At 34.5% G+C, this 14,370-nt stretch overlaps 1 protein-coding gene across 1 annotated transcript; it reads left to right on the top strand.

The window, feature by feature from the left end:
- Positions 1-954: 954 nt before the first annotated feature.
- Positions 955-13,418, top strand: MTF2 (metal response element binding transcription factor 2). Its single transcript, XM_009333776.1, has 12 exons — positions 955-1,050; positions 1,421-1,521; positions 1,863-2,011; positions 3,249-3,344; positions 4,454-4,522; positions 5,352-5,475; positions 8,793-8,860; positions 9,247-9,417; positions 10,062-10,170; positions 10,353-10,411; positions 10,558-10,662; positions 12,789-13,418. The coding sequence occupies exons 1-12, from the start codon at positions 975-977 to the stop codon at positions 13,141-13,143; spliced, it is 1,482 nt and encodes a 493-aa protein (XP_009332051.1). The 5' UTR covers positions 955-974; the 3' UTR covers positions 13,144-13,418.
- Positions 13,419-14,370: the final 952 nt, after the last annotated feature.

Below are 14,370 nucleotides of genomic sequence, written 5' to 3'. Positions count from 1 at the left end.
CTTGATAATGTAATGCTAACGAAGCACAGATGACAATTTCAGTGACAATTTCTTCTGAAAATCAGTTACAATTTCCTCATCATATAAAGGCAATGGAAATCTGGTCTGGTACTCACTGATTCTTGGTGTTTAAACTAAACATTTTACCTGCTAATAGGAGAAGCTTTGTATTCCTAATAGCAAAAAAATCAACTGCTTTATTTCTGAGAAGCTTTTAAAACACTGCTGTTCTGCTTCTGTATAGTATTAGTTTATGATCTTTGATTCGTTTATCATAACTATTAAACTTCAGTGCATGAGTGTGGTAACGTGTAGATTAAGTAACTTGTATTTTAATTCAGATTTTTATGTTGACATGGTATAATTGGAGCAAGATGTAGTTTTGTTTCCAGTTTGCAAACTTTTTCTTACTTCTACTGTTACTGTGTGCTTTTGTATGCTTGCAGATATGTATAAGAAGTAATAACATATTTTGGAAGAGAGTTGGAGTTTAATATTAAAGCACCTTGGGCAGTTCTGTCAAAAAGATATGCACCAAACTGTGCATACATTTACATGAAAAGAAGCACAAACTACTGTAAATACAAAACGTATCTATCAGTTGTCCAGATGGGATTTGTTTACACATATTTCTTAGCCTGCATTTACATTCTTTATTCAGTTATTTAATTTTTATTGTTGATATTAAGGAACCATGGACTGCACAGTAAATAGGCAATATATAGGCCATAAATATCCAATAGCCTATGATAACTGATATAAATATTTGTAACACATACAGTCTGTACAAAATGTCTGACTTTATTTTTGTTAGGAAGTTAGACTCTGTAACAGTATGTTTCTACAATGCATGGATCTGTAACTGAAATTATGAAAAAAGCCATACGCGTGGTAACCATTCCAACTGCAGATGTAATCTGAAAAAAAAAAAATCACACTTTCATCTTTGTCTAGGAGCCACTGAAAGTGGGGAAATGGTCTGTACAATATGTCAGGAAGAGTATTCAGAAGCACCGAATGAAATGGTTATATGTGATAAATGTGGGCAAGGTAACAAGATTTTTTTCTATTTACTGCACTTTAAAAGATGTTTTGATTTGTTTTATGAAGGAGAATATTTGCCTGGCTATGACTGACTGCTCAGCTGATCTTAGATTTTATAGCCCTTAGTGGCTATTAACAGCTCAGTGAATAATGATAATCCATCTTAAAGTGACTAACCCCTGTTCTGTAAGTAAAGTTTATTTTTTCCACTAAGAAAATTTAAGACTTTTGAATGTGTTACCAATCTTTTTGATCAGATTTTTGGCGCTTAATGATGGATAATGCCTTACAGCTGCATTAAAATTATATATAGTTAATTCTGTGTAAGCTTCTTTTGCCATTTTAATAACACTTTGGTTGATCATTTTTTATACAGGTTATCATCAGCTGTGTCACACACCAAATATTGATTCGAGCGTGATTGATTCAGATGATAAATGGCTCTGTCGACAGTGTGTTTTTGCAACAACAACAAAGGTATGTTTCCAGAAAAACATTTCTTAATACATCCCATACTGCATGCATACTTTGTTTTTGAAGTTGAAACAAAAAAATAAATAGCATTTTCTTTTTTCAGTGATTTCTTTTTTTTAACTTCGATCTGAATGGAAGTTCTATATGTTGGGAGTTGATTTTCGAAATAGATGACATCTGGCTTTCAATTTATTTTTAAACAAATATGCTAGTATTAAAACAAATACAGGTGAAAGTATTCTACTTGATTGTAGAGAAATATTCATAACTTTCAAGTTAAAGGATTTGAAAGTTTCAGAAATGCATTATTGTTTTTGTAAACTAATGTATTTGTTTTGGCCCAGAGGGGTGGTGCGCTTAAGAAAGGACCAAATGCCAAAGCACTGCAAGTCATGAAACAAACATTACCATATAATGCAACAGACCTTGAGTGGGATGCAGGTCATAAAACCAATGTCCAGCAGTGTTACTGCTATTGTGGAGGACCTGGAGAGTAAGTAAACAGATAATACATAAGAACTCTTCTTCCTAATGCAGCTGCAAACCTTGGCCCTGATCCTGTAGACTTGTGAACTTGTTAGTTTCTGTTGTGCGTAGGTATTAAACTCAATGCAAAGTGGAATTTTGAATTTTATATTTTTTTTATGTCTCATGGGAAATACATTATTAATGGCTTTCCTTCTCCCATCAGATCTTTTGCTTTGTTTTAATTTTGTCATGTGATCATCACATAACAGTCCATTCTACAACAAGCAAGAATGTTTTATTTTGCACTGCTACTGTTAATGTGTTGAGATTGGATGGAGTTGTTTGATCTTCTGGCAATTCTAGGCAGTATTTTTCTGATGTTAACTCAGCTGTCATTAGTCACAAATATAAATATATCTAGAGATTAGTTTATTAAATTTTGTTGGAATAGACAGCTATCTGATTCTACCATAACGTCATACCCTGGGTTGCAGTTAGTGGTGGTGGAAAGACTTTTTTTCCTCTTATGGCATTAGAGTCCTCTGCTGGTCCTTTCTTACAAAAAAGGAAAGAACAGGACTTCTTAAGCAGGTAGAGATAAATACTTGGGTGACTGCATGGATGAATGAATGAATAAAATAGCATTGAAGACTTGAAGTCAAGGCAAGTCAAGAGTTCCACAAAGAAGCGAAGCTTTTGAGTTTATACTCACAGGACAGAGCTCTGTTTTGCGAACTTTGCAGAGTTGGACAAACATCGCCTTCAATTTTGCATGGTTCCTTTTCTCAAGGGATAAGCTGAAAAAGGAAAAGGGGGGGGGGGAGTGTAAACTGAGGTTCATTTTGAGGATTCAGGTAGTTGAATCGTCAGAACAAATGTTTGTGACTTAATGCGGCTGTGCTTTGGAAAATAACAAGGAAGCTAATCCAGTATGTGAGAAGGAGCTTATAGAGGGTTACTGAATTCTTACTGTTGAGAACTTAATTTCCTCTGACAACCACCTTTTAATTTTTATTTTCTTCATTTAATAACTTAATTCATCCTTTTACTAGACTATCTTTTATTATTCTTAGTCACTCTTTTCTAGTAAAGATTCGTTATGGAACTCAGTGTTACTGAAATATCCCTACAGATGACTGTTTGTTTTATAAACTGTGAAAATCAGTTTGGGTCAGAAGATCCCTTGCTATTTAATTTAAACGTGATGAAAAACAATTTTCAGTAACTTCTTTAACATCTTGTTTTTCTTTCTGTTGGTGAAGCTGGTATCTAAAGATGTTGCAGTGCTGCAAATGTAAGCAGTGGTTTCATGAGGCTTGCGTGCAGTGCCTCCAAAAGCCAATGCTTTTTGGTGACAGGTAAGAAACTTAAGCTGTACTTTATGGTTGTCTTTATTTAAAACGTGGAGGGAATCTCACATGTGAGCTTTTATTAAAGCATCTGTAATACCCCATTTTGGGAAAATACTGTTGTGAGTTTTGTGTAGAAGACTATACGAAATAAAGCATGTGATCAGGTGCCAGGAAAATGCAGTTCTTCATCTCAATTCAATGAAGGATGGTGGGGTGGTGGAGAGGTAACCAATGGATAGTTAAATTCAAACTGTTACTGACTTCACTTTGTGTCGAAGTCCATTATGCTATACGTGCTGGCTGCTGGGAGATTGGAAGCTTTAAAGCAGACCACTTTAGTGGGCCTCTAAGTTAGATAAGGGCTTTCAAATTCACAGTGTAGGTGACTAATCTCTTGTATGCAACAGGCACCATGCTTCAAGGTAGGCTGTCAGGGTATGTGTGTGCAGTAGTAGTTCCCTGTACTAACAGTATAGGGAACTGAAGAAAGCTGGAAGGATAGTTAGACTGAGGGGAACTCTGTACATCCTCTGTTCATGTGTGGTGAGTACAAAAGGAAATGAAAAAGAGTGCTGGTCTGCGCTTTCATTTTTAAGAGGTGCTTGGAGCAGTTGGAGCAGATGAGAAAACTGGAGAAGGGAATCAAGGAGTATCTCATTCATTATCTATTATACTTTCTTTTAGCTGTTGGTTGTGCTGGAATGTTTGTATGAAGGAACTGAGTTAGGACCCAGGAATGCATGGGTCCTTTAAATGCATGCTTACACTGGTGCACAGGTTTCTGCATTTGAGCAAACAGAGTGGGGACATTACAGAGCATCTTCACTGATACAGTCATAGGTTGAGGGACTTTCTTAGGGAGTATGAAACAGTGGTACCAGGGTAAGATTGAGGAAGTGCCTTGTATCTGGCCCAGTAGGTACCAGCACAGATTGTGGAAGTTGATAAAGGAAGCTGGAGAATGAAGGGGCTCTCAAATGTCATATGGCTGGGTTTCTAGCCTGCTTACCTTTCATTTTTTCATAACTAGAGTGTTAAAACATTGAGAAAGTGCGTGTGTATACAGACACCCACCACCCAGACACATGTACATACGCGTATGTATATGTTTTTAGGTTTTATACGTTCATTTGCTCAGTTTGCAGTTCTGGACCAGAATACCTCAAACGTTTACCCTTGAGATGGTAAGTATGAATTAAAAAAAAAAAGGGGGGGGGCGGTGAGTTGAATACATGCTTTTCTCTTCTTTTTGGTATTTTGATTCTCCTTGCAAAAAAGGAAAGCCATTTGCTGTCTTTAGTTGTTTCCCGAGTTGTTCTTACTGCTTGTATGAACAGGGACAACTTTTCCTTCAAAGTTTATTCTTAAATGTAGAGATATATTGCAATTGGTATGCTCTTGGGATTTATTCCTGGGATTGTTCAGTGAAGTAGCAAGCAACTACTCACCTGTTGTATATGTGAAGATTGAGATATCTGAACAAAGTCTTTTTTGCAGGTTTAGGATCCTGCCATTAGATCAGCCAAATGTAGTGAGTACTAGAGTACACATCTTGACACATTTTATAATAGTTTCCTTGATGAAACTTAATGGTTAGTTGTAGTTTGAAATCTTTGAACTAACCCATATTAGAAGTTATATCCAATTCAGTGTATATATGTGCTAACAAATACATGGTGGAAATTACCTTGTTAAATGTTAATTCACCAAAATACTTGCATGAGTTCAGAATTGATAGGACTTAGTTAAATATCCCATGGTTTAGACCAGTTTTAGAGTTTAAAAGAACATCACGACAATGAAGTGAGGCAGAGATGAAAGTAAGATTCAAAGCAGAAGGAATCACTTGAGGAAGAGAAATGACAGGAGACTTCATGTTGTTCACTGGACCGAGTGTTTTAAGTTGTGCTGTGTGTTCCTCTATATCGTGCTAATATCTTTTCTAATAAATTTCAAAGAAAAGCAATTGGAAGAAAGACTTTTTTTTTTAATTCAAATATTTCTGAATTCTAGGGTAGATATAGCACATCTATGCCTTTACAACCTAAGTGTTATTCATAAGAAGAAATATTTTGATTCGGAGCTTGAACTCATGGCCTACATTAATGAAAACTGGGATAGATTGCATCCTGGTGAGGTAAGTAATTGGAATACTCTTCCTTGTTTTTCCTCACAGTGCATACGTATGTCCTGAAAGTTAGTGACTTATAACTGTTTTATTTCTGGGTGTTAAATTCTTTGTTACCTTAAAATCTGATAATCCCAAATAGTGAGGAGACCATCTTTAATTTCCTTGCAGAAATAGAATACTTTTTAAGTGGTATAATGTTTTTCTGAGCTGTAAAATTTCTCAAGTGGTCCATGTAACTGTTATTTTATTATTTGCATGGCAACTTTACTTATACTCAACTGTTTATTCTGTTGCATATATGTATATTGCTTTTCTTTCATTTTATAATTGCTTCATAGTTCTTTAATATTTTCATGTGCACAGATGAGAAAATCTAAATGTAGAACTGAATGCAGAGTGTATTGCATATGAAGACATCTTCAAAGTCTCTAAGGTGTAACACATAACAAATTATCGTACACAAACATTTCCTTTCCTCCCTCTTCTGAACATGGGGGTGATCAGTTCGTGTCCAGGTCTAAAGATTGTTTTGATCCTTTTCCAGTCTGATTCTGCTACTTATCAAGGCATCTTGGTTTTAGTTCACTACTATACTAGTTGTTTTTTCCAGCTGTTTGATTTACTGGGCAGTTATCTTAGCATTAAAGGAGATCCATTTCCCCAAGCAAACTGACTTCATATTTAACTAAGAGGAACAGTGTAGATATTTGTTTCTGCATGTAAGGTTGGATGCAAAATTTATGTCTAAATTCAAATTGGCATACTGCTAGTATATGCACTTCTTTTGTGCATGAGAATTGTTTAGGGTTTTGAAGCTTTTTAGTACAGGTGGCATATAACTGGTTTGAAACTTTCTTATCATGAGCACATCCTACTTTTATACTTCTTTTCAAGTAAATTCATACATCTGTAATCCATTTTTAGTAGCAGACACAATTTGAGAATCAAATGTATGTTCTTGGTTTAAATGAGTAACTACTTTATATAAATAATGGAAAATAGTTTAATGTACATATGTTTAGACTATGGGTGTCAATAGAAAGACAAGCAAACACTCCAGCATTACTAAAAATGACGATTAGTGTTTTTATGAATAGACATCTTGTTTACTTTGGGATGTATGGCATCTCTTAGCTAAGTCATATCAAGTCAACGATTCTGTCATAGCAAGTCTTAAGCTTGAAGTAAAAAAAAAAGGCTGCACAAAATATGGTGATTCTCACACCATCTTTTCAATAGAATGAAATGTTTTGGCTGTCTTACTGCAGTTTAACAAATAAGTAAATGGTGTTTAATTTTTACTTTTGTTTTTCTTAGTATTGAGGGAAATGTGTAAAAGAAATTAATGTTTGTTTACTTCGCATAATATAATTTTCTTTAGATTTAACATAATTTCATGTCAGAATGGCCAGTCAGAGCGGCTGTGGTGTGGATGAGGAGAGTGGAGCTATCTAGCTGCCACTGACTTGGAGCACACATGCCATTTTGAAGAAGTTGAAAGGCTACAGTCTTTATTGTGCTCTTCCTCCTTTCCGCTTTCAATCCATCCATGTTCAATCTATGTGAAAAACACATAACTAAGGGGGAGGAAGGAGAGGGAAGATCCAAAATCTCTTTGTTAAGTGGTGCTTTCAATTCCTTAATCAATATTTCTACACCTTCAAGGAAACTACTTCTTTTAAGTCTGAAGACTACATTTTTGAAGGGGTGGATTTTGAATAAATGCATAAAAGCTACGTTGAGGAAATTTTCAAGACTTTATTCTGAAAAGGTTCTAAATGTCTCTCACTAAGTTGGGAAAAACGGTGTCTTGAAAAATGAGGCAAATGTATTTTACTACTTTAATCTGGTTTCTTTATTAAACAGAAATAATAACATGTACAATATAATGATTTTACGATTTTTGTAATATTCTTAGCTTGCCACTGTTAAAAATGACACTTTGGTTTACTTTTCCTAGCTGCTCATAATTGAATAAGAGGAAAAGGTTTTTTTAGCCATAGGTGAGATAGGAGTAAATGGTGGAATTATCAGACCTCATAAGCCAGTAATTGTTAGCATGTTATTATTTAGGATGCAATAAATATATGGCAGTTTTCTATAGTTAAGTGCTGCGGAGTTGCAAGACCTCTGGATAGCAATGGATTGTACTGAATGCATATCGTAAAGATGTGTAAAAATGGTTGTGACTTTCTTTGGCTAAAACTGGTTGAATATGTCCCTTAACTTTAGTAGGCAGGTAGACTGACTGTGAATCTTGCCCAAAATTGTATTAAAAGGTTGGATTTTGAGTATATTTACTCATTTATTTAGCTGTTAGCACATTTAATCCTTTGAGCATTTCTATCCATCCTGTTTGGTCAGAATTGAATTCTTGAGAAAGTATTTGGAGGTGGCTTGGGTTTTTTTGAGCTGCAAATGTTGTACAGTCTGCTCTGTAGTATTCATACTAATAGTGAAACTTATAAACTGTCAACTCTGTAAAGATAAATTTACTGCAGAGCCAATTGGAGATATGTTCTGGAACATTTTGGCATGGGAACTGGAATTTAAAAATAGCTGTCTAAATATAAAAATAATCTTATTTTAAATTCTATTAAATAAATGTTGTGTCCACTTCTTCATAGTCACCACCATACTTATTCTGCTTTATGTCTCTAATTCATAAGTATGCAATTTTTGAGAGAGAAGATTCCATGTTTTGGTAGCTTGGTAGGGACTAGCTACTTCAGGCTTTGGTGCAAGAAGGGTGGTTAGACTGGGTCTTAGCAAATGGGGCATGAAAATGGATTCACTTTTTTTTTAAAGCTCTAATAACTTCCCTGGGCCTCTTCCATTTTTTTTGTACCATGTTGAGTAATGTTGGCAAAAATGGGAATTAGGTCCTGTGGCAGGATTTTGGTTAAAATGATCACCAATAAAATAACTTAAGTTCTTGTGTCAATATAATTACCTTGTGCTTGCAATCTCAATTAATTTGGGAGTACATAATGCTGCAGAAGAACTCTTGTTAGCAGTCTTGGGAGGGCAAGCTACTGTTATGTTGAGTATAGTAAAATTCTTTGAGATATTTTTCTTGCACTTCTTACAAGTGAAACTCAAATTCTTTGGCCTGGGCTTGATCCTGGCATGAATTCTGTGGATGTAAATCACAGAATATATGGGATAATGATTAATATCCTTTGGGGTTAGGTAGTTTCCACACCTAATACTTCATAAATGTACTTCACATCTAAATCTGTAGTTACAATAGCTCAAAGTAACTGGAATCTTTCTATTACTAAAGAATTCGACAGGTTAAATGATTTCTTAATACTTCACAGCTGGCAGATACACCAAAATCTGAAAGATATGAGCATGTACTGGAGGCATTAAATGATTACAAGACCATGTAAGTTACTGCTACTTTTTGTTTTAAATGTTGTTTGCCTATTTAATCTGACATAGATTGCAGACTGAGCAAAGGAGACTGAAGACTATCTGACAATCACTTTGGCTGCAGATAACACTTAAATTTTAAATACTGTTTCTATCTCAAACTATAACATTGCATAACTACTTGTGTGGAACCCAGATCATGAGAAAAAAATTGTTTTAACTTTCATCCTCTATCCACTTTATGTTCTGTATTTGAGAGTGAGGATTGCGTTAGGAGAAAGAGGGGAATAAAATAGCATTAGAATGAATATTCTGATTTGCATAGTTTTGCATGTACACTGTCTTAAAAGTTGCTTTCCCTGGGGTCAGAATTTTAACAATTAATTAAAAATCATCTAGGTTTATGTCTGGAAAAGAAATAAAGAAAAAGAAGCATTTGTTTGGCTTGAGAATTCGTGTTCCTCCTGTGCCACCAAATGCTGCTTTAAAGGCTGAGAAAGAACCAGAAGGAACTTCGCATGAGTTCAAAATTAAAGGCAGAAAGTCATCTAAACCAATCCCTGATGTGAGGTAAAGTAACCCAGTCGTTCTAGCAATGTTGTAGTAAATCAGGGCTACTTTGGGTATATTTTTGGTGCCTACAAAACAGGCCTTTTCATTTTATAATGTATTTTTTTAAATAACTGTAAAGGTGGACTATTTGTGAGAACAAGGTCTTTGAATTTAACTAGCTTTCTGTTAGGATCCTTCTGAAAAAAAAAAAACCAACATGAAATTTAGCAGTAAGAACAACAGAAAATATTCCAACTTTGCTGCTATTTGGGAAACAAAATCTCTTGCCTTTTTGGTGCTCTTATGCAATAATCTAACTAGAATTCTAAATAGGAAGTATGATGTGAAGTTGTAACTTGTATTAGTAAATGTGCCATATTTTTAACCAAGTGTGATCATATGAATAAACAACATTTAACACTTGTTCATTCCTCTTCAATGTTAGGGAATCAGTCATGTCACTAGAAAGATCTTATATCTGTTTGCTATGCTAGAGGCAAAAATATATAGCTTTACCTGACAATTTTGATTTACCAGAATAACCTCATTTAGCGCAATGTTTTAGCAATGACATCTAATCGTATATTCATTGCCAAAGGAAAACATGTATTCAATGAAAATTATCTTCAATAATACAGAACAAAATATAAATTTTCTTCTAGGGAATTAAGTAATGGTATAGAAAGAAAGGGGAAAAAAAAATCAGTAGGTCGTCCACCTGGTCCCTATACAAGAAAAATGATTCACAAAACTCCAGAGTCGTCTCCTCTGGTAAGGTTTTGGATATTTCCCCCCCCACCTCCTTTTCCCTCTAACTGGATTATCACTTTTGAAGAAAAACATAACCAGTTAATCTGAATCATGATATTCCCCCATTCACCCTCAAACAAAATTGATAGAGCAATTAAAACTTAATTTGAAGTACTTTTTTTTTTTTTTTCCTTCTTCCTTAGGATAATGAACCAGTTCCAGTGATAGAGAGCCCAGCCTTGGAATTACCCTGCACTGTTGGGTAAATTTAAAAAATAAATAAATAAAAAAATCCCTGTAAAATACTGTAATACCATGTCATTTATCTGTTTGCTTCTGAAATGTCAGCTCAGTTTTTAATACAAGATTATTTTCATTACATGGCAACCCTGTTATCTTGCATATCAGGAAATCTGATGGAACTGCACATTCATCCAATACCTCAGATGTGGAATCCACAGGTGCTGCCAGTATGAAAGAAACTACCTCATCTAGCATTTCCAGACATTATAGGTAATTATTCAATTACTCTATCTGGTATAAAGATTAAGATTTGCAATATATTAATTTTAATAAAATTTTCTGAAAGGAGGGATGGGAAACAATTGGTTCAGCAATACTTCACCCTTAATAAATAGAAGTTGCAAGGGTCCTACAAGAGAGATCTTGCCAAAGCGTGACATCTAGTGTTCTAAGTCTGGTTTCTTAAAACCTGAGGTTCTGTTGTACTTCCAGTCAGTTCTGAACCTTTTGGCTAACTTCCATGAAATCTCATTCAGGTAGTTCCAAAGAAATTACAGTCTAACAAGATTAATGAAGATAGACACTTGGATGAGAGACCCAAACCAGCAGCCCACACTTAGAGAAAGGCAGACAATTTTCTGATCATCTGTGGCCTAGTCATTGCCAGTGCTGTTTTGTTGTGGTTCTTTTTTAGTTGAAGCTTTGGCAACACAAAGGTAGAAGGTAAGGAAGGAGGTTGACTTAAGTTATGAGGCAGCCATAGTAGATGTGAGATGGAGGTAAGGGTATTGCAGAATTGGTGGGAGAATAAATAGAGAAGAACTGAGGATATTGCAAAGGGGTATAACACTGAGGGTGTGTAATTCACTGGGATTTGGAGTAATGAGCAGCTGCGACTCAGAGTAGAGCTATAAATTGCATGGGGAAATCTAAAGAAATAAGGCAGAAGAAAACTAGTCTTTATTGATTCTGCTTACAACATGCAGGGTGAGGGTTTTTTTTGTGCTCACTAACTACTCTTTGTTGGTGTAAACATGGAGTTAAATTACATTTACTGAAAAGAATTAAACCCTATAAATACTTCCTGAGCTTAGTTTTCTAATAAAGGCCACAAAAGACCTGATGTGTACCCTGAATTAATTTTAGCAGCTTTTGGTTTTGTAGGTTTGTGTATTCATGTCAAAGAATAGTAAGTATGCTGTGATTTTCTACAGTCAATAGAGCATGAAAATTTTTTGGCACAGTCTTCATAAATAAATTATTAACTACAATCAACTTTTCTGCAAATAAATTGTTACTTGAACTCTTCCCCCTCAAGTTCAGCAAAAATTTGTCTTTTATTGAGGTACATGGATCCTCAGTCTACTTATTTTGTCTCCTCTTTTTCTGGTTCGTGCTATCAAGTGCTTTCATGAGTCATTTTTGTGTGCATTACTGCTACAAATAGTCTGTTCTCAAAAACTCATGTTTAACTTACTTCTGAAATTGTTACCTAAGGACTTAAGTCACTGTTTTGTATTTCTGCCCTTTATCCCATCCTTTTTTTAATGTTAAAAAGATGCGCTTTTTTCCTCAGTATGTTACATAGGAGTCTTGAACATCAAAGTTCACGTACCATTTAATTTAGGACTTTACCAAACATGTTTTAATATGTGCAAATTATAGATGTAGGTTTTTACATAAGGATTTATATCTTGGACACTTAATATTTGGATGATGGTTTATTCTTGGATAATGTCAGAACCTTCTTTTTTCATTGCCGGATACAAATCTGTGTGAGTTTTGGATATACATATTTTTCTGGCCACATATAACAAATCTTTAGAAAAGTAATGTGTTCTATAGAAAGTAATGATGTAGAATAGATTTTGCAATATCTTCTTTCATATTTCAGAGTTTTAATTTATTGAGATAAATTCAGCTTGAAAAAAACCCTATGCATAAATTCATTTTTCATTTACAGTCTTAACTAACATCAAATCTCAAGCTCTTTTATAGTATAGCTTTTGTAATTGAGGCCTACCTGTGTGATAAAGCTGTATTTTTAATTTGCAAATTTAAGTACATTTGGTGCAGAATTCTCTGAAGACAGTTTTTATTTGCTTAAGAATGGGATTAAGCTGTATCAAAATAGTGCTCTTAACATACCTAGGCATAAGTTAATATCATTTAGCTAACCTTTCTGACATTTTGTTAAATTAGTACAATTCTCCTTATGTAAATAATCTTTATTTTGCAAGTGCCATATTTATAGTTATCTATCTATAGGCAACAGTGTTTTTATCAGTGAAAAACAGAGCAAAGAAGTTATGATACAAGCTGCATGGAAATAACCAATGATAAAGCATACATTTTGAACAAGTTCCTTGGAGTTAATGCTGTTTTTTTCTTAATAGTTTATCTGACTCGAGAAAAAGGACTCGTACAGGAAGAACTTGGCCTGCTGCAATACCACATTTGAGAAGAAGAGGTCGCTTTCCACGAAAAGCACTCCAGACTCAAAATTCAGAAATTGTAAAAGATGATGAGAGCAAGGAAGACTACCAGTACGATGAACTCAATACAGAGATACTTAACAACTTAGCAGATCAGGAGTTACAGCTCAATCATCTAAAGAACTCGATTACTAGTTATTTTGGTGCGGCAGGTAGAATAGCTTGTGGGGAAAAATACCGTGTTTTGGCTCGTCGGGTGACACTTGATGGAAAGGTGCAGTATCTTGTGGAGTGGGAAGGAGCGACTGCATCCTGACTGTAGGACTGAACATTATGTTCACTGCACTGTCATCTGTAAGTACAGTTCATAATGCAGAGCCACGAGAGAAACGTGTCTTTAAATGTGTTTCTAAAAACAAAACAAAACCAGTTTAGCCTTAACATGTAATTGTTATCATTACAGCTCTTGTGATAAAGACTTATCTTTTTAAAATCTGATCTGAAACTTAAATTTTTTAATCTGAACATTGTTAGATTGTTTTAGGTTGGGATATTTTGGGTTACAATTGCTTAAAAATGTGCATGGTGTTTTAAAAAAAAAAGACATTTTCTAGAGAACATTCCATGGATACAGTTATTGTGACTTAGAGAAAATATTATGTAGATAGCACAAATCTTTGAAAAATTTTGGTTTGTTTTCTTACCCAAATGTTTGCAGAAATGTATTTCTATTTCAATACTTTCTAGATTTCATAAGTGCAGTGTATATAATGCCTACTGAAGACTGTAAAATACTGAAGTTTTCTTTCAAACAAAGTGTAAAAAAAAAAGAAAAAAATATATTGAGCCTGTAAATTGCTCTGTGACCAGACTTCATTGTCTTCTTAATATATTCTTTGTGTGTGTGCGTGTGCGCATGTGTGTGCGTATATACATATGTATATACGCACACACATACTTGTGCGTGTATATATATGTGTGATTGTGACCTATGCAATACAAATTATGGGATCGGGCAGCTTCTGAGAATACATCCCATAATACTTTTTTCAGGAATAGTTGCCAGTATTTACACAGCAGCATTTCTTCTCAGGCTTATTGGGTGCTGTTGCTTTCTATGTACTAAGGAAAAGTCAAACCAGTGCAGCGTGTTCTGGCAATGGGTGCAGTCATTGATGTTCATATGCTCTAGGTAATATATTCCATTATTTTCCATGTGCATTAACTGTTAAAAAATAATGCAGGATCTGAACATTTTGAAATTAACTCTGCTAGAAATAACAATTTGAAAGTTATTGTGGCACACTGATTGTAAATTTTGTGTCCCGGTTATAAACTAAGTTGACAGGAGTCACACACAAGATTCCTCATATCTGTAGAAACAGTCATATTTTGATAAATGTAGTATGAACAAAGTGTATTATTGCACAGGGTCAACAAAGTTTGTTGCCATTTGAAGTAACATTACTGATTTTATTACAACATTACCTCTTTTGTTTTTATAAAATGTACCAAGTTTTAAATTGATAAGTTTATTTTACTT

This window comes from Pygoscelis adeliae, unplaced genomic scaffold (genome assembly GCF_000699105.1).
Source record: "Pygoscelis adeliae isolate BGI_AS28 unplaced genomic scaffold, ASM69910v1 Scaffold10, whole genome shotgun sequence".
Lineage (NCBI taxonomy): Eukaryota > Metazoa > Chordata > Aves > Sphenisciformes > Spheniscidae > Pygoscelis > Pygoscelis adeliae.
The sequence above is the reverse complement of the archived record's forward strand: the minus strand, read 5'-3'. Positions and strand labels throughout refer to the sequence as shown.